The following is a 26,949-nucleotide window of genomic DNA, read 5'->3' as shown; positions in this document are numbered from 1 at the left end:
CTTTGACATGTCACCACCATGTATTGGTACATAGATAAACAAGGCGTACCAGCCTTGTTTAGGTGTTTGGATCTCCCCATAACTATATTTATTTGTTACATTTTCATCTTCCTGTTTGAGATTTTTAACTTTTTATCTAAAGGCCAAAATATGTAGGATATGGTTTGAGTTTCCAAGGAAACATTTGGACTCTTCATGCTGATGACTCCAAATCATCTATACATACTTTTCCTCTACATTTCATAGCACAGCCTAGTTCATTTTTATTTTGTTTCAAACAGAAATTGAATTCCTGTTTTTTTCTTTGTTGTTTATGCTTATATTGTGGTATGGGTATATCCCTATTTAAATTTGGAAAAAAAATTTTTTTTATCCTAGTAACCCTATGCAAAATAGTGCTTGAATCAAAATCACGTTAAATAAATAAAATCTTTATTATAAAATATTTCTTGTAAACCATTTAAGCATAATTTCCCATTCACAGTGTTGAATTTTTCCTTGAAAACCCAGGAAAAGCAAAATCACAATATATATTTTGTTTAATCACAATGTATATACTGGAGAGCGGATTTGATCTTTTGTGTAATGGGGGTCACTTGATTGTTTGTTAAATTGAGATATAAAAATTATCCATGATCAAAGAACTATAGTTTTGTGTGGACATTAACTTTAGCTCAGGTACACGTTACATTTGCAGTCTGCGCACAGAATGACTCCATTGTGAGAAGATTCACTAACAGATGATACCTTATTATTTACTCTGAGTTTGAATGTCGGAGTGTACTGATGTCAGCTGACAAGGGTTCTAGGCTTCTTATGAGTTTTGACAAGTAATGAATAAAAGAAGAAAAATTCTGAAAGCCGTTAGCTTTCTATAGTTTCTACATTTGTCAAGTTTATGTGGGTTGATCGTTAAATCTGGTGAACAAATGGATTTTAATTAAAAATCATAACTACACCAATGTTATGTATACAAAATCTCGTTTCGTTCACTTTTATTTCTGCTGTTTAACTTTTCCTGATTTTGTCCTCTTCTTAATTTGAGTCACAGGAGTGATCTTTGGCTCCGAAACTTGTGAGGGAGTGGAAAGCTCTGGAAAACACAGAAAATTCCATTGCGTAGGTAAATTTCATGGAAAAGTTGACACAGAGTTATAAGGCAACGTCAGCAGGAACGTTCCGTGCCTCTGTTCCCCATCTGAATAATTGCCATCGCCTTTCTCCAAACCCTGGCTCCTTCAGCAGTAATAAAGGAGGTTGTCACCTTGTTGGTGTTACAAGAAACCCTTGTGTGGTTCAAAGAGCACAGTAACTAAAGGTGATGATGTTTGAGTCACACCCTGATGGCTTGAATCACTGTGCATAGAAGATAAAGGGGACCTAATTAATTCAAACACAGCATCCGGTTTCTTCGTGCGGTGGTACAAACCCATCAGGCCGTATGGAACCCTTTGATGATCTAAGCTCTGAATCATGCTGCCATGTTTGCTCCTCCATGGCAGTTGATTATGAGTTTAAATTATTGCTTTCAACATATTTTCAATTAATTTCCCCCATTAGGTGATTAGCCGCTGTGTTATAATCTGCAGCTCTGCAATACACAAAATGCAGCTCAGCATTAAACAGCGTGTTACTATCAGCTCTTTAAGCAGGAGAGCTCCTTATATTCTCTGCAGGTAGTGATCCTGCTTTGGTGGGTGTTATGTGGGTTTCATTTTCTAGAAAGGGAGGTAAAAGAAATGCCAACACTAAGGCCATGACCAGACTGGAATTGAAAATGAGCGTGGCACTTTGAGGCTATTAGCTGATAGATCACAGGCTTGTGGGTTCCTATTGTATACATGGGGCAGCGTGCTACACCTTCACATGCAACACGGGTAGCCAGCAGACATCCACTAACTAAAGGGAGATGGAATTACATTTTGCAGGAGAGTTGTGATTTAAACTCTCCGGAAAATGATCCATTGTCAAGGACCATCTGGCCCTGCATAATGCATAGATCATATGGGGACATTCAAGAAATCACACTGATTTAAAAAAGCTTTATACAGGGACATCCTGCTGGAGCTGGAGCCCTTTATAATGTAAAGTCAAGTCAGTGAGATTCAACTGCAGCTCTCCTGAAAACTCTCTTTAAAGAATAAACCCCAATAAGTTAAACTGGCTGTTCAAGGGGCAGTTGGAAGGCGCAAAGGCCAATGGTCCACCAGGCATTCTCCTGGTGTGCCAGATGGCCAGTCCAGGCCTGATATAATAATCTTACCCTCTTGCTCCTTGCTGCTTTCTTCCCTGGGTCCAGCTCTCGCTTGTATTTTCTCCAGTTCCTGGATCTTTTGCAAAGCTATTTTCAACTGCTCGTCTAAACACTCTGACCTTTCCTCTGCCTCCTGAGCTCTCTGCTCTGCGAGTCTATGTAGAAGAAAAGGCAAGGCTTATCGTAGAAAAGAAAAAACTGCCATACCAGCACAAACCGTCACTTTCCACCTCTCATTAATCAGCACTGCATACTACAATACAGGCTGAATTAATCATCATGATTTCTTGTTCTACGTTTGTGGAAAAATAAAAAGCCAATTATAATAACATAACGTGTGATAATGCTGCTGGTGCTCTGCGAGACAATGTCATGAATGTCTTGTGTATGTGTTGATGAATGGATTAAGGACATGATTTGTTTTTATTTTAAAGGTGCTGTTTCTTTAATTACTAGCATATTAATTACACTCTCTAGTATGTTAAGGAAATAAACCTTAGCACATCTGTCACTGTATTTCCTCAGAAAGTTTGATTACATAAAACATCAGAGAAACCTTTTAGAGGCATTTTCAATTTCTATGGCAACAACCTATTAGTACCTGCGAATATAGTGTTCCTGGTACATGATTAAAGAATTATCTTAAATTTGGGTAGTAGACAGTAGAAAGATGTGTATAATGCTGCATTTTGCTAGTAGGTGGAACAGCACCTTTAAGAGTAAAAAAATAAACTCAACTGGAAATGAAACATGGTTTGTATGCTCTGTTAGAATTTTGATGTTTTTGGAAGACTTTTTTTCTCAAATTATTTTTGATATTTTAATAATTTCATTACATTTTATTGGGATCAACTAATGAGGTAGGGATTCCAGTTAAAGAATATTAAAAGAGTTATGAGCCCTGTGCCGCTAACAATCAAATCTAAGCATTGCGCAGATGGTGTGATGTACTTACAGGAGACGCTTTTGCATTTGTTCCAGTGAGATCAAAGAATCAAAAGCTTCTATGGACCTGGGGGTTCCCGGCCTGCTAGCTTTCAGAGCGTTCTAAGAGGTAGAAATGAATAATAATATATGAATAGCGGTGACGGTGAGACTTCCAATACTGTAAAGCACGTCAAGACGCATATCTAACCTCAGGGGACACAGGACTTTCCTCTCCCATTAGTGGTTTCTTGTGAATGTTCCCATCATGGCCTATGACCCTCATTACATCTTGCTCAGAAGCCATTATTTCTTTTGTTGCTGGCCTTGTGGTTTGTGTTATCTGATCCTGGAATTATAAGGATATCAATGTAAGCAATGAAAAAGTCACTAGCACTGGCCATATGCAACACAGGAGAAGACTTAAGTCAGAAATCAATCTTAACTAAATATCCTCAGTATGTGTGACGTACCTCTGTGTTGCTAAAAGTTTTCTGATCTCAGGTTTGCAATCTTTAGCAGATCTGCTATTAAGAGAGTCTAGTAGCTGGACTCTTTTGAATGTGCCCAAGAAGAAATTGTAAAGCTAGCACAATACAGCAAATTAATTCAGTCTTCATATGGAGACTGCACGTGTTAAACATACTGCACTGAAAATTAATAGACCATTAGCTGCCATTAACCCCCCCTCCAAAAAAAACAGTTGCTCCTCCGCAATTGTATATATATATATATATATATATATATATATATATATATATATATATATATATATTTATTCACATCTCATTAGCCGTTAACATTTATTTATTTGTGTACCCCAAACCACTAAATGCATAGTATGAGACCATACAGTCAAATTAAATAAATAATTAGCAGCTTTCTAAAAGTATAAAGCACACTGCAGTAAAGAGACATTTTTTGAGGATGACACATTATCTCATGAATTGCTTTTCATTTCACTGATCACATCGCCTTTATGGCTTTGCCTGTCATGTATTATAAATTGACATCCTGGATATAACAGAGATTTACCTCCAATAAATAAGGCAAAAAAAAGGGCAATGTGTCCTCACCTGCTGGGTGGGTATAGTTTCCTTTTTCTTTTCTCTAGGGGATTCACTTGGACCGTCATTGCCAAGCTTTGCTGCATCGCGTTGAAGCCTCGCTGTACGTACTTGTAACTTCACGCCCTGGAAATAAAAGCAATGTACAAAACAGATAACGGCAGGTGTGGCAAACGCCGTGCTTCTAACAAGGAAAGAAAGCAGGAAAGAAACTAACGTATTTTTAGAGGAGGAAATAATATGCAGATAAGATGGGCAAAATGAATCTTATCTGCCATCACAGTTTATGTTTCTGCTCTATATAAATAACCCTTATATAATCACGGTATGTGATGGTAGCCCTGGGTGGTCTGGAAGCCGACTGCCCGGTGGAGCACAGGGCCACTTAGGTTCTTATCTTTGACTTTTCAAGTTTTTTGCATACAATACGACATGTCTTTTTAATACCCTACATTTTTCCTCTATTAAAATCAAAGGCAGATTACACAATAAGACCAATTTGTTAAATTATCTTTACTACACATATTGTTGGCATTGTACCTCAGAACTATTGATGTCATTTAGGCTGAGTGATGTCACTGAGGAAACAGAAGGCGCTGTGATATGAGATGTAAGCAGTTGGCAGGTTTCAATCCACTCCTTACACGAGTTCTGGTAAGAAAAAAAGTGCCATTACACTGGAAGACCCCGTAACTAATGCAGGATGCTGGGGCAGATATAGAACTAGCTTATCTTCGAGGTATGTTTTTCTGAATGAAAACAGAAAATTAATTCAATGGCAGTGCATACCTTGATAGTCTCTATCTCCCCTAAATCATAATCAGGATCATCCTTGGTCAGAGCCGCTTTTTCCATAGAAATCTTCTCCACCATCTCCTGACAACAGCTGTGGTGGAAAATAGACATCTGCTATTGATTTCCTCTCATAAACAAAGAGGATCGGTTATTACTACGAACAATTATCCTTGCATATTGGGGCATGATTCTGCTTCATCATAATTCAAAGAGTTAGAGTGATATGGATATTCTCTGATCCAATGCATAATAGGACCTTATCGTGTTCTTATCCCTCCAAAGGATAGAGAAGTCACCTTATTATCATATCACTCTCTGTGTATACTGTATCAATTCTCAAGAAGGTATCTGCTGGGGAGATCATGGTCTAAAGAAGTACGCTCATGCGTAAAGAAGTACGCATATCAACAAGCACAGAAGAAAAACTATGTGGACAGTACACAATATAAAACCGTTTATTAGCATGCCCATGTTTATCATTTGGCACATGCTATGGTCATATCTATGTCTTTCCCTGCAATCCAAGATGAGACCAAGGACCTAGATTAGCTGGGTTATTATCTGCTTTCAAATTCTATGTTGCTCTTTCTGTATCAGTATGTCTTAACGTGTGTTCATGTTTTCGTTCATTTTGTATATTGTCAATTTTAGTCTTATCGGTAATTTTGTGTTCTCCTCTTTTCTAGTAGTGTTTTGGAATATGCTGGCGGTCTTAAAAAATAATATTACGGTATATCCTCACCTAATAATGTAGTAGGAGAATCGGTTCACTTTTTCATACAGTGTAAGTGCTTCTTCTTGTAATTGCTGAGCAGTGACATCAGTAACTTCTTCATCCACAAACTCAAAGAGAGTGCCAGACTCAGATGGATAATCAGGTGTCAAAAGTATCAATGTATTGACCATATGCTGCACCATAGCCGTGTGAAGACTTGAGACCTGGAAAAGGAAAACTGCCATGTGGATGATTCACAGGTTTGCTTGAGAAACATTTTCTGGGAAGATTAAAGCTGAGTGGGGCAATTTCATATGTTTTGGCCCTGTGATGATTTTATTAATCAATGATATCCAGACTTACTGGCTCTGTGGTACAAACCTCGTGTGTGAGATGGGTAATGTCCCTCTCTGTTCCACTAGATGTAGCCAGAACCCATTGCTGCACCATTCTGAAGACATCTTCCAGTAAGACTCTGGGGAGAAGTAAATGACAGCACTTATTGCATATCACACAATACATCCAGATGAAACCCTTCAAACTGTTTTTAAATGTTCTCCTTTTTTCAAATGTCCACTGATAATATAATTGCATCATCATGGCCCCATGAATAAATGAGTGTTTGTTAACGTGTTTATTCTATACCAGTCTCCAAGACAAGTTCTAGGTTTTATATTTCAGAGGGTGACACATACTAAGGCAAGAGGTTACTGTCTAAACCAAGAATGTCAGAAGTATGGATCTAATATAAGAAACAGATATACAAATAGTTTGGAGATTAAAACGTGATCAGCATAGGCAAATACCATGCCTGAGGACCACACACGGCATGGGGCTTCACAGCAGTCACTATCATGGCCAGCAAAGATGGGTCAAATGGCTTGTAATACATTAAACACATTAATGTATTGATCCTTGCGTCTGTTTTATGCCCATTAGCTGGGTATGTTTTTGGGTGGTCCCATGTTTTAATGCACCTGTCGTACTTTTCATCTGGATTTAAAGTAGGTTCTTCTCCTGATGAAGGGCTGCCAATGAGACACAAGGCTCGATCTGCAAGCGTTATCCACTCCGGGATTTGCTGGTATACATTCAGCCAATCAGATTCTCTTATTCCATGAGGCGCTGCTTTAAGAGAATAAAGCTGTTGGGACCAGCTCTCCAAGCTGCCACAAAATGTCACAAGGGCTCCAGCAACTCCTGTTAATGGATTAAACACGGAATTTCATCTTATGAATGTGTTGCTTGCATTGTACAGTAAATAAGATTTATTGCTGCAATGTGCAATTAGGGCCAGATTTACACCCAGCCTCACCATACAAATATCACAAGTCTCCATGGGTGCAGCATGGACCAGGCAGCCCTTACAAAAAAATTACTGCAGTTTTTCTGCAGTTTTTTGGACATGAAAAAACTGCAATACTGTACTTTTACTGCAGTATTACTGCATGTTTACTGCAGTTTTACTGCATTTGTACTTCACTGTACTGCATTATTACTGCGTATTTACTGCGCTTTTTTTTTTTACTGCAATTATACTGCATTGTACTTCAATGTACTGCAGCTTTATTGCAATTGTACTTCCGTACAAAAATAACTGCAGTAAAACTGCAGTACAGTGAAGTACAAATGCAGTAAAACTGCAGTAAATGTGCAGTAATACTGCAGTAAAAGTGCAGTATTGCAGTTTTTTCATGTCCAAAAAACTGCAGTATTACTTCAGAAAAACTGCAGTAATTTTTTCGTAAGGGAGGGGTCATGACTACATTTCACCTGATGGCTCCTTATGGAATATCTGGCCCTATAAACAGAGACTCTTCATCGATGATACTTCCAGGACTTTTAATAGATAATAAAGTTTTAAGGTGGAGGGCCATGTTTTTATACAATCTTTATATACGTGGCTTTAGAGCTACAGTTAATTTATTGCTCGGATCTGTGTACACGCACCATTTTCACCCTCCACTCTTCTCCTGTACTGTTCAGACAATTGCCGTACTCTGTTATTCACGTCCTCCATTGCTTTCTGCTCAGGGGCCTGATCTCCATCCATGGTTCGATGGCGATTGAGCAGTTTCTCTCCCAGCTGGAACCACTGCTTCTGAATGCCAGCTGCTATTTGTAAAGACTCTTGATTGTTTAAAAGCACATTGCCCTCAAACTGCTGTAGTTCTTCATTTGCCATCTACCGTTATATAGAGATGAAATAAAACATTAGGGTATATTTCTTCTCACTATAATCATATCAAGGTCCTGAACAACATGATGTACAATTTGCGCAGGTTCATCAAATATGGAAAAGGTAAATCATGGTATAATAAACATATAGAAAAAACCCTGGTCCTGAATGTGTTAAATAATCTTACAAAATATAATTATAACTTATGAAGAGTTGTAAAGAAATGCTAGCACGCCGTTTTTGTACGCCTTCATGATTTATGAGTCCACTTTAGATATGAAATACAGCTTTGCTTATGCTGAATAAGTAAATGTGTTGGATCTACTCCTGACATTTAAAATTCCATTAAAAAGTGATGCATTTTTTCTCATATTTATGTTATAATATCCTTTGTAGACTTTAAAACAAAAAGTGGTTCATCATACCTTTTTAGATTGCAATAGGAACAAAGAAGCCCCACTCTGAAGTATGTAAAAAAGTGCCATTATTGTAATAATTGCGGCCCCCTGTGATCTTTATTTATAAACAGAGATTCTGGGGACTACGTTCTAATTGTCAATATAAATGGTTCTTAACGATATATTGAATAAATTATGGTTACTAAATGAAAATCTAGTCTCTAAATCAAATAGTGACAGTTTCGGTAATGTATCTAGACTTGTGTGTTTAAACCTACATACATTTTTCCAGCTCTTCAGGTCCTGCAGTATTGTCTTAGATGCTTCTTCCGGGACCCCATGATAGTGCCACTCTATGCTGCGGGGGGGGGGGAGGGGGGAGAAAACACATATAAAAAGCAAAAACACCTTAAAGAGAGAACACAGCTACCCCATAAGATCCCCGGTAAATCCAGCTGTTACATCACAGAACACTGAGGTTTCCAGTAAAAAAAATTGTAATTACAAGACTTTCTCTTGGAAATATCGATGCCACTTCTCCAGGTCACTGCAAATCAGCCGTAGCTTTTCCCTGCTTGACTCTTCTTTCCGTTGCACCTCCTGGTCGAAATGTGCCATGTGTCTTCTCCAGCTTTCTGTCATCTCTTGGATTTTGGACAACTCAACTGTGTCCTGTATGAATTGCCACATGGGATGTGATTAAACTTTAGGATACTAGAAAATTATTATTACTGTGGGGTTTTTTTTGGGGGGGGGGCTATAGAACTGTCTGTAGCTACACTTACATCCAATAAACATTCAGAGTTCAAACAAAAGAGAGATAAAGGTGGAGAGTGCAGGGATTTTAGTTCCAAGGAGGGACTGTCTCTCCTAAATAGGGACACGTGGGAGGTATGAAACGGTATGTTAGTTTTGACCGCTGTGGAACTCTGACAGCCTGTCGACGCTAAAAGAACATAGATCCAGCTGCACAAACACACTCCAACCAGCCTTTAGCGCCTGTACATATAAGTACATATAAGTTCCAGTACATTTAGTACACTAAATAATTAAATACAGCTTTTAGTTCCTGCCAATCGCAGCCAGGATAATGCGCATAGAACAGATTGTTCTAGTCAGACAAAATCAGCATCACATTTGGTAAAGACGATACCTTTCATGGCTAACTGACGTGTAATGTATTGCAAGCTTTCGAGACTGTCTAGGTCTCTTTTCAGGCATATGATACATGAAGAAGAGTGAGGTATATGGCATATGGTATAATTCCGTTGACCTAGATAGTCTCGAAAGCTTACAACCCATTATACGTCAGTAAAATGTATCATCTTAATTATACTTAATTAGCTTTCTCTCTTTCTATGGTTAACACAGTAAAACTCTACACCAAAATCAGCATCAGGAAGACATTTATTGTTAAAATCTACCACTAAATAAAAATGTAGTTTTTATGCACATATCTTAGAGATGATAATTAAACCTAAACAGTATAACCATTTCCATGCTTAAGGACTATGAATAATCTATAACTAAATGTGTTTTTGGACACACAGCCTGTCTGCATTAACCTTTTTGAGCTTGAGCAACAAATTTCAGTCTTCTGATGCTTAACTTATATCAAATATATAATCAACTTATATTGCAACTTATATTCAATGTTTGCAATGTATTACCACACTATTATATGTCACCCTCTACATCTTTATTATAACATACAAGACATGTTTGAGTGCTGTCATCCTTGTAGACATGATCTATACTGAACCTACGTTTGATGCCAAAAGTACGATGAAGTGCCTGATAGTTTTTGTCCAGGTCTTCTCATTCATGTACAGCCTGCAAGACAGTTTGAGTTGATTTTCTTCTATTACCTGAAAAAAACATGATTGAGAAATTTCTCAGATCTAGATTTCTCTACAAACGTGTTAAAAGATATATTTTAATAACAACGTATGTGAAAAGTTTGATGTCAAATAAGGATCAGTTCATTTGTACTGGAGTTCATTCACGATACAATGCTTTCACCTCGTATCTGACTATGCGTTATGAAGGGCCAATCTCAGGGTGTTTCCATGCAAGAGGTGACATGGTTTTGTTAATCTTAAAGGAGCCCACAAGATACAAAAGTATGCAAGAAAATGTTTTATTATGGACAAGGTATCGTCATGACAAATGTAATATATTTTGTAAGCATACCAAACGTGACTTACTGTCTTCAACAATTAGTCAAAACAAGAAATAAATCATCAAGTATCAACTGTAACATGTCTGATAATTTTTTAGTTTATTCAGTGCCAGGAGATTCTGCAAAGAATTGCTTTAGAGACATGTGGAGCTGTATTTATTTACCTTCCTGGCCAGCCTGTACGTGGCAGAACTCCAGAGATCGCGTTCCTCGGTCAGATTACCCAGGGACTTTTCCAGACGACTCCGCTGTAACTCATACAACTCACGGTACTCTTCTAAAAGGCTGAACAAATGAGAGGGTCAACAACTACAAAACTTTGTCAATGTGTTAACAATAAAATTTGAAGCCTTCCAACTTTCCAGGGTTAAGACAGAGAGATTTGGGTCTTAAACAGACATTTCCAAACATTTATGAGTACAGGTGTGTAGAATTGTATCTGCTTTAAGAAGTATAACATAAGGGAGAGGAAGACTTTGCAGAAATCAGGTAGGTTGCTCAGGTAGGTGCCACTGAAGCTGCACTAATTACTCGTTAGCTGGCAGGTAAACGTATGCTTACTTGGCTTTCTTCTTGGCATCCTTCAGAGCTTTAGCCAATTCTTCTTGGGCTTGTTTTGCATCCTTGCTCACACGCAGATCATGTTCTCTCACTTGACATAACTCACTGGAAGACAGAACAAACACTTCTGTATCTTTCTTTAACACTTTTTAGGACGTATTGGCAAATATACCTGATTCCACTTTTCATTTGTTTACTCCTTAATATAGTATTGATTGCAATTATTTGCTCTAAAAAAAACAGCTGTTTAGATCCAAAACACGGTACCTCTGCACGCAGCTTACAAAAGGTCCCAATGTTTTGTGTTATGTCACTAAACTGCCCCTAAGGCAGCTGTCCCATGGCCATTGGGAAACTCACCCCAATGGCCTTTATGAAAATACTGCCTTTAAAATACAAATGAAGGAAATACAGAACACTGTGAGAAGCGAGGTTGTTTCAAACTCCATAAATCTGCCGAAAGCAGACATCACTGTTTTCACAATTTCTGTTACTTGCATGGTTTCCACCAATTCTGTTCAGTTCCAGCTCAACACTTACTTGGTCAGTTCCCCCATAGCATTCTTGAAATTAATTATTTCTTCTGTTAGACAGCGGTCTAGCGTGCGCTGAGCCAGCAGGTCATTGTACAGACTCAGCACCTGGCGTGGGATTTTGTTCAGCAACATCACATATCGTTGTCTGTAAAAACGTAAATCTACTGAGAAACTCGGGGAATCCACTCAGCCGTGAACAGTATTCAAGCACAGCCTAAGCCAGGGGCTTCCAACGTGCGGCCCTCCAGCTGCTGCAGGACTACATTTCCCATACTCCTCAGCCTGCCCCTTAGCTGAAAGAGCGTTATGGGAGATGTAGTCCTGCAGCAGCTGGAGGGCCGCACGTTGGACGCCCCTGCATTAATATATGCTTCAAAAAACTTCAAGGGGCAGGGAAATGACTAGATAATGCTGCCTGTTCCACAGTGAGACATAGATCTCAGCTTCCCTGAAGTAAACTAAATCACTACAAAATTACACTAATAAAACAATGTATCTCATTAGTTTATGAAACTGTTAGTATATGGCCAACTGAGGAGAGTTCAAAGATTCCAATATACTGATATGAATTTTGAAACAGCTGCCTCAGCGAAAAAGCTGCAAGGGTAAATCAATGTCAGGTTTGAACAGTATCAATGTATCTATTACTTATACAGCTAAGCCATTCTCCTAGCCAGTTTTAGTGGCTTCCACCCTGCATACACACATAAGCCGCTGAAATGAATCTTTCTGCGTGAAACATTTTTTCTACTCTGCAATCTTGTGGTGTGGTGAAAATGTCATTAGGATGTAAGCCCCAAAAGGTAGACCGGCATTAACATACAGGCAACCCTGGGCAGGGCACCTAGATGGTAGGGGCACCTCTGCCAGGATGTCTGTTGGATTAGTAAGGCGGTATACACGAGGAGGCTCCAAAACCAGAGTTAGCCACAATTGACTCAATGACCTGACTAAACTTTAATTGATCTTAATGGTGTAAAACCAAATAAACACACTGGACAAGTAAAGCAAAAACAAAACCTTTTAGCAAGGGTATTTAACCCTCTCAATGCTGACCCAGTGACTTTGTCAAGTTCTGTGAATAATAGACTTAGAATTATAAGAGGCAAATGAGCCCAATTTCTGAGTTGCTGAGATCCTTGCATACTGTTAAGGGATTTCTGCCAAAGCAATAATTGGGCATTCAGTACTGTTCTGGGATCTCCACCAACTTAAATTAGAAACATGTGTCTGTCATTTTACACTTTAGATACCTCAGGTCTCTTTCTACAGTCCCTTTGGTCTAACTGCTGGTAAAGAGGTTTGGCTGCTCTCAAAGCAAACCCTTGTGGTTTCATTACGTGATATGGTCCTTACATGCATTTTGGCTCATACCCTTTATTATCTTTTAGTCAAGGACTTAATTGTGCCGCACAGATTTTTCTGACTACAACCAGATTTTATGGCTTAAAGGATATGTAATTTAATGTATATATATATATATATATATAGAGAGAGAGAGAGAGAGAGAGAGAGAGAAAGAGAGAGATAAATATATATATATATATATATATATATATATATATATATATATATATATATATATATAGTTTAATAAGCTTCTCATAACCGTTATGTCAGTTCATCTTAATAAAAAGCAAGGTGCCCCTCCCCCGTAGGTGCTGGCATGTGCCCTGCTCTCCCTGTCATGACAGCAGTGCTATTGTGACATCATCAGAGCATAATAACCTCACACTGGGCGTGGAGCTTCAGTACTAGAGGAGACAGCAAGCTACTTGTAGTGACTGAACCTCCAGTAGTGCAAAAGATTAGTAAAGAGACTGACTTTTATTTCTTCATTTTGACCCATTTCTCCTCCTGCTTTTGTGATCGCTGAGTGAGGCAAGTCAGGGCAGATATTGTCGCAAAAACAACTGACGAGATGGGGACAACACTAGGCCCCTGGGAATGGATGTGTACCTGCTGCAAAACCACATGTGGCCTATGCCGGCGTGCCTGCCCCTGCGCCTGTTCCTGCAACTGTCCTTGCTCCTGCAAGTGCCCCTGCAAGCGCAAGTGCCCCTGCGACTGCCCCTGCGACTGCCCCTGCGACTGCCCGCGGGACTGCGACTGCCCTCGCGACTGCCCCTGTGACTGCTCCCGCGATTGCTTGTCAAACCTGTGCCCTGAAGAAGTGAAGGTCGAGGAAGTGAGCGCCGAGGATTACATTGACGAGGACAAAAAGGAGGTGAGAGCCCAACTCCGAGAGGACAACGCGGTGAAATCTTCTCTGAGGAGCTGTGGCGCCTTCACCTTTGGGTTGATTCTCACCGCCATGTATGCGGCCATCGTCCTCTTTGTGAAGAACTATAGCCTGAAGTACTGCATCGTGTCCTCAGTGGTCATCTGCATCCTCCTCACCCTCGGCATGGCCTTCTTCATGAAGATGCGGGTCACAGTGTTCCTTATGCTGCCCCAGCTCTTCTCAATTGAGGGCAAGACCATTGTGCTCCTGGTCGCCTTCTCGCTGGCCTTACAGGGACCTGCAGCCAACACCTTGGAGAATTTCCGGCGCTCATCTGAGTCCGTGTCCTGCGGCGTGGAACTGGCCATGAACCAGACCAAGGAGCTCCTGGAAAAAGTTAAAAGGCCGTTAGTGAGTGCGCTGGATATTCTGAGGAACATCGGCCAGAGGCTGAAAGGAGTGGCCGATCGGGCCAGAAAGTTCTTCAAGACGGTGACAGACGGAGTGAAGCACATCGGACGCGTCCTGCGGAATGTGTGGCGTTTTATCGCCAATATCGGGGAGGTCTGTAACGAGGAACTGGAAGTTCCCTATCTAAAGTGCAGGAAAATATTTGACACGGCACGGAATCAGTGCTTCCAGGTGATGTCATTCTTGTCATTCCTGTGCTACATTGTGGACGCCTTCAAACCGCTGTGTGGACTGGCTAAAACCGTTACAATCCTATGCCTCCTGCCAAAGTATCTCCAGAAATATGTCCGAAAGCATGTGAAAAACCCCATCATCAACATGCTCCGCAACATCAAGGACAAGTTTGAGTTTAACGTGACGGTTATTCACGACTTCGACATAAACCTGAACTCCAGCAAGAGCATCAAGCAGGTGGCAGTCGGCATCATGAGCGAAGTGCAGAGCACACTGAACCCCTATCTGGATGTGCTCAGCATGTTCAGCTATTCAATGACATTTGTTTGCCTCTTCATCTACATCATGGCCGCTCGGTACCAGCGCAAGTACCTCTATGAAGATAACCACGACAATATCTACATAACGCGGTCCTTCATAGAGCTGGACGTGATGAGAGCCAAGCAAGGGCGCAGAACCCTCCTGCCCCTTTCCGCCAGAGAGGCCTACAACTTCATCCTGCCTGGTTCGCTTTACCTGACCAAACGTGAGAGGAAGGGATATTCTTTTGACATCATCAACGTCTTCCGAAATGTTCTGGTGGTCGCATTTATGATGGTGATGGACTTCATCATCTACTGGGTGCTGGACATGGTGTATTACCTGCTGCAAGCGGACGTGGTTGCCAGAGCTCCGGTGACGTTCTCTGTGCTGATCAACGGCTCCGGTTATGCCAGCGAAATCTTCTCCAATGTGGTGTCTGCGTTTGACATCCTTCAGAGAGGGAACTTGACAGTTTTGTCAAAGAAATGCCTAGTCGCTCCGTCCGCCCCAGACTTTAAAGGATACATACTCATAGGTTCAATGTATGGCCTGTGCTTCCTCATTGCGATATTTGGCGTCTACATACGGAGGCTGCAGCGCGTAATCTGTGCCTATTATTACCCATCCCGTGAGCAGGAGCGCATCTGTTTTCTTTACAACAACTTGATAACCAAACGCACAAACATTGAGGACTCCTTGATCAGGAGCGTGAGGATGAATGCAGAGGACGGGGGGCACTCTAGCTTCCTGCAGGTCCTGGCGGCAAAACTCCCCGGGTGCCGCTGGTTTGCCCAGCTGTTGGGCACCAATGAGCAGTACTGCATGGCATGTGCCAAGATAATCACTGGCAGCGAGGGGCAGGACTGCGTGGCCTGCATCACCCCAGGCTGTAAAGGGATGTACTGCAGGGGCTGCTTTGAGATCCTTGATAACATCTGCACAATTTGTATGGCTCCACTGGCATACTCTGAGGCTATCGAAGAGGAGGTCGACTCCAGTGACGAAGAACAGGTCCACCTCTGGATCGATGCCATGAAAACCATTAAGGCTGAAGAGAAAGGAAAGAGGAAGAAGCTGAAAGAGGTTGTGAAGGATCGCCTCAAACAGGTTCTCCGTAGCCAGGGTAGCAGAGCAGCGTTAGGCGAGAAGCTCCTGGAGAAGTATAAGGAGGAGGTCCGTGGCAGGGAGGAAGATGAGAGCTCAGGAATCAGTGAGGTTGAATCCAGTGAGGACTCTGAAGATACAGATTTTGAATATCAGAACTCAACAGAGGACACTGACTCTTCAGATTCTGAGGACCACACGACCCCCCCATTCACAAAGTGGACAGAAGCACGAAGGAAGAGGGATCTGGTCACCCCCGCGCGGCAGAGGCCACCCAGGGGGAGAGGACGGCGGGCGGTGAAGAATGGAGGTGGAAACTAGAATGGAATTCAGAACTATACCCACCCCTTCTTCTACCTAAATTTCCTTTGTAATCCCTTCACCACCAAGTGAATCGGCTTGCATCCTGTTCCTGCTGGTTTAGACCACAGTTTTTTGCGCCTTTCACTCTTAAATAAATTTTGACTTTGGGTTTGGGAAAACAAATAGCAGGTTTCTTTTAAGACATTTTAAATGTTCTTTTTTTATTATTTTTTTAGAAAACGAACAAAAAAGGATTCATATTTCAGGTCTACTGTACGTATTCCTTTCAATATTTAATGTCCCCAGATGTGAGTCATTACTGCCAACTGAATGCCCAATCCATTCTTATGACAAGCAGATCCAACAGAAGCTAGCACTTTAGGTCAGTATTGCTGACAGTAGATCGTCTATACCTGCTGAATACAGAACTAGACTGATGCATCATTTTCAAAGCCATTCGCATCTGGGAGGTATTTAGTTTTGCTGGCTTTAATCGCCAAATTCACAGGTTTCAGCATCTCTTTAAATGTAATACTTATATTTTAATGCTACCGAAAAATATATAATGGGAAAACTAAAAAGAAAGTTACCCGAATGGTCAATTCCCGCATTCAGATTCAATGGTCATGTTGTAGTATAAGCTGCATAGCATAGTCCCAGATGTTTATGAGTACTAATGTGTACTGCTTCTATTTAAATTGTAGTAGATATGAACATAGGGATAAAAAAAGAAGATTGGGTGCAAGTCACATTTTACCACTCAGTAAATTAAGCCAAACACGCGTATAGATCATTCCCCATTATTATTATTATTATTATCTTTTATTTATATAGCGCCAATAGTTTACGCAGGGCTTACTACAGTACATGAATTCAAGGGATATGACAAGACAAGAATTGACAGAGAGAGCCCTGCTCGCAAGCTTACAATCTTGAGGGAATGGGGTGACAAACATAAGGCACAGAGAAACTGTGAGAGGTAGTGTGATGGTTGTATCAATGACAAGGAAGTTCTAGCAGCTAAGATGGTATGCTTCTCTGAAGAAGTGGGTTTTGAGATGTTTCTTGAATGTCGGGAGGGAGGGTGAATGCTGAAGGTTCCTTGGGAGTAGATTCCAGAGATATATGGCAGCTCGAGTGAAATCTTGTAGACGGGAAAAGGAAGAGGTGATAAGTGAGGAGGAGTGCCTTAGCCCATGGGAAGAACGTAGGGATCGAGTAAGAGAGTATTTGCTAATGAGGTCAGAAATGTATGGAGGAACCGTATTATGGATGGCCTTATATGTCAGTACCAGGATTTTAAATGTAATTCTAAAGGCAATTGGGAGCCAGTGGAGGGATTCACAGAGTGGGGAAGCAGAAGAGGAGCGACGTGCAAGGAAGATAAGCCTAGCAGCGACAGTTGAATGCCAACCAGAAGAGTGTTGCAGAAGTCAAGACGGGAAATGATAAGTGAATGAACCAGAGTTTTTGTGGATTCTTGGGTGAGGAATGGGCGGACACGAGAGATGTTTTTTAGGTGCAAGCGTCAGGATCTGGCGAGGGACTGAATGTGAGGGATGTAAGTTTGTTTTATTAGGGGTTAGCACTGGAGAAAAGGATAAAAGGTGGTGGTCAGACAGAGGGAAGGGGTAGATGGAGAAATCTGAAAGGGAGCATGATCTGGAGAAAACCAGATCAAGTGAGTGTCCCTCAGACCAGAGGAGGATGTCTGGAGAAAACCAGATCAAGTGAGTGTCCTCAGACCAGAGGAGGATGTCGGGGAGAGGAGTTTGGAGCTAGCATAGTTGTTAGATATATCTAAAGGAATGTTAAAGTCACCCAGAATAAGGCAGGGGATATTAGGAGAGAGGAAGAAAGGGAGCCAGGCAGTCAAAGAACTGTGAGGTAGGGCCTGGAGGGCGATATATGACAGCAATTTGAAGAGAGAGTGGAGAGAAAAGATGGATTGTGTGAACTTCAAAGCAACAGAATGAGAGGGAGGGAGGGCTTGGTATATGCTGGAAGGTGCAGTCAGGTGAGAGAAGGATGCCTACACCACCACCCTTTCTGCCATCAGGCCTAGGAGTGTGGCATCCTGTTATCTATGAAATCAAAGAGTATTTTGTGGGGGGGGGAATCAGAGCTTTTGGCATACAAAGAAGAATGGATCCAGCCCCAAAATACCTTACCAACGATTAATGCATATTAAAGTACATAGGACCTACTTGAATATTTTGGGGTTTTGTTTACGTGAAAGAAAAGGAATAAACACCTGCTGGAGACACTGCGGCTCCAGAGCTGTTCAATGGAACGCATCTCCAGCAAGGCAAAAAGCTGAGGGCGGGGAAACAGCGCAAACGAGTTCTGATTAATCGCTCTATGCTTTTGCATAAAAAACAGGAAAATAATAGGTGACCCTCGGCTATCACAAACATCAAAAGACATATCGTGGCTAGAGTTTAACTTTAACCAATCTAGACCTTAGTTGGGTTTTCTCCACACTGTCCATCTCTCATTGTAATGTAGTGTAAAATAATTTAACCAACAAACTTTAAACAGAGTTTAAACACAGGTTTACTTTGAATCTACTTAAAATACATTTTGTACCTTTCACTTTCCTAGATTTCCTTTCAAGTCCTAGATTTTGCAGTTCCATACACTAAAACATATGCCACGATGTTTAAAGATTACAGATTTAAGACATTAATACAGGGGCGTCCAACGTGCGGCCCTCCAGCTGCTGCAGGACTACATTTCCCATACTCCTCAGCCTGCCCCTTAGCTGAAAGAGCATTATGGGAGATGTAGTCCTGCAGCAGCTGGAGGGCCGCACGTTGGACGCCCCTGGCCTAAGCCATAGCTAAATTTTTTTAGATGAAATGTTGAATTCTTAAAATTATACCTTTTTTCAAAGCAGTTGCTGGGATTTAAACATCCTTTTAACCCACTCCATGGGTGGCCACAGGCTGCTTCTAGCAGTTGCATGCGCAAACAAAATAAAATACATCTTCATGTGTTTCTGACCTGAGCTTAGCGAGCAGCTCCCCTCTCTCCGCACACTCCACGCTGACCTGACGGATTATTTCATGAAACACAATGTTGTAAATCTTCTGTTCGGTCTTCAGCAATTCCAATAGGTTATGTATCTAAACGTAGAGATGTAATGAGAATGTATAAGTGACAGAGTTTTGCAATAAATGCTGCATTGGGATTTTTGCATGACAATTGATAAATTGTACAGAGTAATATCTCCAGATTCTGAAATCAAGTCACAGCACTTTTAGTAACTCTAATATTTGGTCCAAGGATCTGTCTTACATGGCTGCCCCATCCCTAAGCACAACTCACCACAACTCCCAACCCACAACTCACTGCCAGATCTGTCTGGGTTACTTGGCCTGATTCATAGCCATGTTATGTTATAAAATAACATATTTCTGGTGACATAGTGATTAAATTGTGACATTGAGAGTATTTACCAGTTCTATAGTTTGCATTAAACTCAATGTGAAGGTTAAGACTACCACTGACATGACGTATAAACGGAACTAGATCAGGCAATGATTCAGTATTACTCCGTTACCTGAGTTGGGCCCTCCATTCGTATGTCTTCCTCATCCACTCCTGCCTCCTTTAGCATGGTATCCATTACCTTCATCAGCTGTAGAACCTCGGACCGTCCACTGGGTTTCCTGTCGAGGGTCCATAAAAACCATTTATTACTGTCCAATACCATAATATACTTTACCACTCATTCCACACCACACAGAACAGACTTACATTGATGGGAACACCCGCAATTTCTTCTCATCATCTTCTAGCAGTGTTGTATACTTGCTGTATGACAAATACAATCATTTACAATGGGCATATTACATTTCAAAATACCCACATTACTAAAATGCGTGAGGATTTGGGGAAAAAGAAATTCCAACCAACTGCAAAGCATCTGCAGGAGAAAAATATTTTCAGGAATGGAAAAATAGTGAATGAAACCCATGCACCTGAAAGATCTTTTAGTCTATCCTCAATTAAAGATCAGAGAGAGTAATGTTAATAATTTGTAGCTCTCCACTGGACCCCACCTGGTGACTGATCATACACTCACTTATACAATGTTTATAGTCTCCCTGAGTATGAAACATGATTAATGTGAACATGCTGGTGGTGAATTGATTTTGGTATAATGTTGATGAATACTTCCAGAGGGGGGGGGGCTTGGAAACAATGGACTTACTCTTCGTAATACTCCAGGCCCAGAACACCTTTGTTCTTCACAACATAGAACTCCTTTGGGAGCAGACTGTCTTCAATGCTCGCTCCCTATGGAGATAATTACATTAGGAAGATCATCATATAGTTTGACATATGAACTGATTACTGCAGCAGTTTATACCCAGACTAGTCTAACAGGACTTTTTCGTAGTAAACTGTTTGGAGGTGAGCAAATAAAATGAAACATTATTTATTGTGAATGGCCTACCCCGACATTGGATTGGCCCTTTATAATAAATGTAAGTAAGTAGGTAGATGGTTTGCATGATCAGAAGCAGCACGGGTTTACTACAGGGAGATCCTGTCAAATTAACTTCATTTTTTAACTGGGTAACTAAGATAATACACCAGGGAGGAGCAGTTGACATCGCTGATCTAGATTTCAGTAAGGCATTCAACACTGCCCCCCATAGAAAACTTAAATAACTAAATACGATGCAGTTTTTGGGTCTGAATGCCAGAATAGTTGAATGAATAATGCAATGGATGAGTGAGAGGAGGGAGAAGGTTATAGTTAACGGTGTATGTTCAGAGGAAGGACTCGTTACTAATGGGGTACCTCAGGGATCAGTAGTGAGACTGGTAGTTTTTAATATTTTTATTAATGATATTACAGAAGATCTTTATGGTAAGGTATGTCTTTTTGCAGATGACACAAAGGTCTGCAACAGGGTAGACATTCCGAGTGGAACAAGTCAAATGGCAAATTAAGTAAATAAGAAGAATGGCCACAAGTGGAGCAGCTGCAGTTTAATGTTGATAAATGTAAAATAATGCACTTGGGATATAGCATTGGGGATATCAGTCATAATGGAAGAGGGAGACTTGGGAGTAATTATTTCTGATGACTTCAAGATAAGCAAATAATGCAATAAAGTGTCAGAAACAGCATGCAGGGTGCTGGGTTCTATAGCGAAAGGCATTAGTAGCAGGAAGAATGAGGTGGTTCTGCCACTATACAGATCTCTGGTCAGGCCTCACAATTCCTTACAGGTTCATCAGTAAGGTATAATCATACCCAACTGACTGTAAAGATTTTATATAAAGAAAAAGTGTTGTTTTTTTTACTTTTAAATAATCCTTACATTCTGTGTTTTACTTTATGATCGGAACATCATATGCTGTGCTACGGAGATCTACAAAGGCATTTAAACACGTTATCCCTTTATTATTATAAATATTATTATTAATTAAAACGGCACTCACCGTAGATCCGGTTAGCATATTACTTGCGGCGGCTGGCTGCTCAGAAGTATTGTCTTTGGTGTTCTTTTGCAAAAGCAAAGCATCACAAAGGAATGAGATATCCCTAAAATTTGAAAGTTAAGAGCCGAATAAGGCAGTGTGTGTACTTATCATAAAGTGTTAGGATATCATTCCCTACTCTAAAATACAACCGCACCAGGGATGTATTCATTTTTCTGCAGACCCTGGGAACTCTAACAAAATAGGGTACAGTCTTTGCACTAAATGCATAGTTCTTTGTATAGATTGTAAACTCCCGAGCAGGGCCCTCTTTACCAAATGTATCGGCTTTTCATAGTCTGTGAGTTCTAGTGTTGTCCTACTCTTTGAATGAATGGCGTGTTATAAGTGCTGTGTACATTGTTAGCATTGTATAAATAACGGATGATGATAATATATTGCTAGCGTATTTGAGTCTGTAATGCAAGTTGGACGTTAAACAGCTATCTCACATACTCATGCAATGCACACATGATATGGGGTTGTTGGGGGTAATACTGTAATGTATGTTATGACTGCTTGTAGAACCCCCACCAGCCAAGTTATAGGGGAGATGTGATGAGCAGAAAAAAGATTTGCATGAAAAGGCCCTCTTGGCCCTTCTTGAAGGTGATACTTACCTTGGGTTCCCTTTACTAAATTGCAATAAATGTGATATTAGTATTCAATATCACTTCAGTCAATAGTAAGTGTTGCCAAAAATGATCAATTCTGAAACACATATAAATCTGTCTAGAATTGGGTTCATTCATTACTCTGATACAGATACACAATAAAAGCTTTGGATAGAAAATATTTGCTGTTTTCATAGATGTATAACGTATAGGATAGCTGAATATGACTTTTGAATTAACTTTTTTCCCTCTTGCAAATGCATGGAGAGATTCATCAGAAACTGATGCTGCCTTTGCTGCCTTTCCATCAGAAGTCAGCTTCAGCACCGACTGGCGTGAGATTTCAATGTGGAAGTCCTTTCCTGCCAGTGGCTGTCTCTTGCTAATATTTTTTATGTAAAGAATGCATATCAAAGCATTTAAAAAGTACTTTAAGATGCACTCTTTGTTGGCAGGGCTGTATGGGACATTAAGCTGTCCCTTTAAATTAATGAACGTTTAGAATGAAGAAAATGAATTGACTTGTCAAGTCCTTAAGAAATATGAAGATTGCCAAAGGGAAGAATACATTCACCTACTGCTGAAATACTAAATTATTGATTGTGTTTTCGTCGGATCAATATGCACAAGACGAGAATCACGTGGATCCTATGCATATGGTCTTGATAAATGTCTTTCCACGTTTAATATGCACCCATAAAACTTTACAGCTTGTAGATATGAAGCATAACATGAACATACAACAAAGCAATCAATATTAAAAGCAAACATGAGCTATTGTTATAATGATTTGGGATTGTGTGTTAGATTCTATGCTGCACTGGCAAGTAATGTAAAGTTGTTTAAATATATAATATATGTTTTGTTTTGTGATTCAGGCACCTAGTTGTCTAAAGAATAATTTAAAAGCAACTGATGGGGTCCCTTAATAATCTGAGGAATAATTTAAGAAAACTGAGAGAAAGACTTCATTACAATCTGTAGTACAGCACTACAAAAAGCATTGGTTATATATATATATATGTATAAATAAAATAAATAAGTAAATTGTTGTTAGCAATGTTCAGCACTAGTTCTGTATGATTATCACGCCGTGTAAAGCCTATGAAGCAGTTTTATTACCTCCCTGCTCCTGTCAGGCAAATAGGCTGATCTGTCAAATGCTTGAACCTGCTCCTGCGGGATGGGTGATGCCAAACCTGATCAGCTGAGCGGAGGCAAACCTGAAATAGAGAAAATCAAATGTCGGTCCAAGATGGCGGTCAAGAAAGGGCTGGCAACTTTTATCCAGCCAAGTGGCCCAGTAATACATAACACTGGGAAGCCATAAAAGAATAAAGGAGACAGTTGGGGTGTAACAGCTGCCTAAATGTATACTAGACACCCAGGCGGCTAAACGTGGAATTAAAAAGGAGCATTGCAAATGCTTCTAGCCGTGTCCCATTTTGCCATCATTTCCATGGCTGGGACTTACAGTAAATGACAGATGAAGACTTTTAGCAACATTCAGTCGATTGGTAGCTTAATTTAATACTTATTGCTTATTTATTCTCTCCATGAAACCTGATGAAAATCTACAAAATTACATGGTATTTCTTAGGAGAAATCTCTCCTTTTAAAGTTTCCCTACATGATCACAACAACAACAAAAAATAGTTTCTTACTAATAAGGAATCTAGCATTGACACAATGAGTACACAAACCTTTGTAGCGGACTTCATCTTCTTGGCATGATCAGGTCTGTCTATCGGGTGAGCGGTAGATGTCAGAGCTTGGACAATTTCATCAGGAACGTAGTCATTCTGCAGAGATGTTACAAAAGCCTTGGACTGTTCCAGCGCACCAGAATTCTCGTGCTTGTTGGGTAGCTCTAAGAAATAAAACACATCAACAAGGGATTCGACAAAATTACCATCAGTAAATCTTCCATTGCTAATTTATTTTGTCATAATATAAAAGCAAGGCACTCCTAAAGCTAACTGTGAAAGTTGGAATTACTCTTTACCCATCTCTACAAGGCATACTTTTTTACTATATCATGTTATATGTACTTGATTATAGAGGGAGGGAGGACAGTACCCATAAAAGTACATATTACGGAGCTAAATAGAGTATAAAAAGAGTATTCTTTGTTTTTGTCAGTGGAAAACTGGCCATCCCATAGGTAGTTACAAACCATATCTGACCAGGCATCCCATCCCCCGTAACTAAAGCAAATGCCCATATTAACAGCGAAACTGGCTTTAATATCCATTCACTATAATACTACACGCTTATACACACGCACACACTTTGTTTCTCTCTCCTCCACCTCACCCCTGACACTCTAGCTCCATACACTGACACATACGCTCACGTTAACATCATATACTAACACCCGCATGCTGCCATCAAATCCTAACGCACTAATTCAAACGCTAACATACACACACTATAACACAACATACTGACACACTAACATCATTGAGTAACAAATGCTAACACCATATAATAACACACACACTAATACCTGCACACATGCTAACATCATAGACCCACACACACACACACACTCCCTCTAACAGCAAACATTTACACACACAAGCACACTTTCACTCACCAACACCATACTCACTATAACAACATTAAAATATACATGCATGCGTGCATACATACACACTCTCCTTCTCCCATCAACACCACACACACACACACACACACACACACACACACACACACACACACACACACACACACACACACACACACACACACACACACACACACACACACACACACACACACACACACACACACACACACACACACACACACACACACACACACACACACACACACACACACACACACACACTGATTCCTATGATCACTGCAGCTTGCACAGCTCCCCCCTTTCTTCGCGCAGAGCCCTGTCTTCACTGCATCTCGCTCTCTATACCACCACATGCTGGGGGCCATCACCCGCCTTAGCGAGCCCCTTTCTCTGACTATAGAGAAGAGGCTGACCAAGCGTTGCAGAACTTGCTGTACGCGGGAGCTCGAATGCCTGGATTTGTCTGGTGCTGCTGTTTATACACATTTGTTTCCTGATACTCTTCAATATTTATTTTTGATTTATACAGCACCGTCATATCCCACAGCTTAGATATCAACGTTACATTGTTAGATTGCAAACACGAGATTTATAATAGCTCTTGTTATCGGGGTCACTTTAGAAAGGTGTTGGATTTCAAGGACCACCTCATTCGTTTGTGCTCTTTGCAGCTATTAAAATATAAACAGTTATAGTAGCAGCTTCAATGCAGTAAAAATAGTAGCTAAAAAATATCTGCTCCTCCCCCTTCTCTGTGTTTCATTCACTCACCTTACATTGACTTTAGGGCCAACTGTAAAGGTTCTAGGGACCCCCGGTAACATAGTGACCACCAATCCGACTTAAGGACGAGGAGGGGAGTCTGGTTTAAGCAGATCTGTCTCTTTTCCAATGTCTTACGTTCTGCACACTGTGTAAGCCTATGTCACTGTATTCACACAGTATGTCACATATATGTAATAAAATCCCACTATGCGTTAAGTTGCTGATTGTTATTGGTTGGTTGGGGCAGTCTTTGTAAGGTATGGCGAGGAGAACTAAATATCTCCAGATAAATGATGCTAACTGCCAACCCAAACCAAAGCTATAGAGTATTGGTCCATGATCAGTTACAGTTAAAAAGCGACTTTCTATACTTTATGTGTGCACTTCTGGCTTTGTTGGCTCACTGGGGTAAATGCTGTTAGTCCGCCCCAGACACCCACACTCTTCTTGTCAGTGTCATGGCAACCTTAGGTAAATCTGGTTCCACGTCATCAGTAATATAAGCCCACTGACTGCATTAAATGGAGCCCTAATTAATTCATATGACACCCATACCTGACATTTCCTCCCCAAAGGGCACCAGGCTGCGGCTTCCCATCATTCTCCTTCCTGCGGTCCTGGGTGCGACTGGAGGCGAAGGAATGTCAGTCAGGGACATGGCGCACTCCTACAACTCCCAGCAGGAATGGCGCTCACAACTCTCACATCTCCTGCCGCCCGTGTGCGGTAAACTTACCCCCGGGAGTCTGCAAACAGCCCCGTGCCCCCTGTACATATAATAAATACACCAGGGGGTTTACTAACTTCCTGCCCTGTCCTAAAACAAAGACGCCGTGTCTGTCACCATGACAACAGGCTACCCGTGGCAACCAGTGACAGAACGACAACAAGCATGACAGAGAAGGCGGAGCGGAATAATTCTGTTCTACCAATGACAGGCGATAAACAGAACACATGTTCATTCTATCATTGTATATATAATCGGGGTTTGATGTGAATTAAAGCGTTTTCAGTTAGTATCAGGCTAAATGACAATGAAAAAAGTATGTTCAATTATTTCAAGAAAAGCATTTATTGAAGAAAAATCACGGGAGAGACACGGGGAGGGGGTGGATCGTGGGTCCCGGTATGAGGAAGCGGGAAGTATTCGGTTTCCGCTCGCACCCATCAGCCCAAATATACCTCTGACCCGGGAGCTCGCAGTGTTAGCGTTTCCCTTAAACAATATGAGGCTCCAATACGAGACAGTCTACTGGTCGTTATGACGTCATAACTCAACCTTTAC

At 40.8% G+C, this 26,949-nt stretch overlaps 1 protein-coding gene across 2 annotated transcripts; it reads right to left on the bottom strand.

The window, feature by feature from the left end:
• Positions 1-260: 260 nt before the first annotated feature.
• Positions 261-26,409, bottom strand: AXDND1 (axonemal dynein light chain domain containing 1). Of its 2 annotated transcripts, none has more exons than XM_053468712.1 (25): positions 26,220-26,409; positions 24,010-24,176; positions 23,429-23,529; positions 21,654-21,756; positions 20,410-20,495; positions 19,953-20,009; positions 19,756-19,864; positions 19,197-19,318; positions 11,616-11,756; positions 11,076-11,180; positions 10,679-10,799; positions 10,099-10,200; positions 8,838-9,004; positions 8,615-8,690; positions 7,706-7,940; positions 6,733-6,955; positions 6,137-6,230; positions 5,783-5,979; positions 5,035-5,131; positions 4,786-4,896; positions 4,255-4,371; positions 3,390-3,527; positions 3,210-3,301; positions 2,264-2,409; positions 261-1,093 (listed from the first exon to the last, which is right to left on the bottom strand). In XM_053468712.1, exons 1-25 carry the CDS (start codon positions 26,320-26,322, stop codon positions 996-998), a joined length of 3,108 nt encoding a protein of 1,035 aa, XP_053324687.1. In that variant the 5' UTR covers positions 26,323-26,409; the 3' UTR covers positions 261-995. The 2 variants fall into 2 exon arrangements, with proteins under 2 accessions (XP_053324687.1, XP_053324688.1); XM_053468713.1 differs by having other exon boundaries at positions 6,742-6,955.
• Between the last annotated feature and the right edge of the window lie 540 nt (positions 26,410-26,949).

The sequence above is a fragment of the Spea bombifrons genome, chromosome 6, assembly GCF_027358695.1.
Source record: "Spea bombifrons isolate aSpeBom1 chromosome 6, aSpeBom1.2.pri, whole genome shotgun sequence".
NCBI lineage: Eukaryota > Metazoa > Chordata > Amphibia > Anura > Pelobatidae > Spea > Spea bombifrons.
The sequence above is the reverse complement of the archived record's forward strand: the minus strand, read 5'-3'. Positions and strand labels throughout refer to the sequence as shown.

Coding starts and splice junctions, on each gene's coding strand:
- AXDND1 (XM_053468712.1), bottom strand. CDS start 26,322: ATGTCCCTGACTGACATTCCTTCGCCTCCAGTCGCACCCAGGACCGCA. Junction 2,410..3,209: donor CAAATGCAAAAGCGTCTCCT/GTAAGTACATCA, acceptor TCTTCTACATAG/ACTCGCAGAGCAGAGAGCTC. Junction 1,094..2,263: donor AAGCAGCAAGGAGCAAGAGG/GTAAGATTATTA, acceptor TGTGTTTTCCAG/AGCTTTCCACTCCCTCACAA.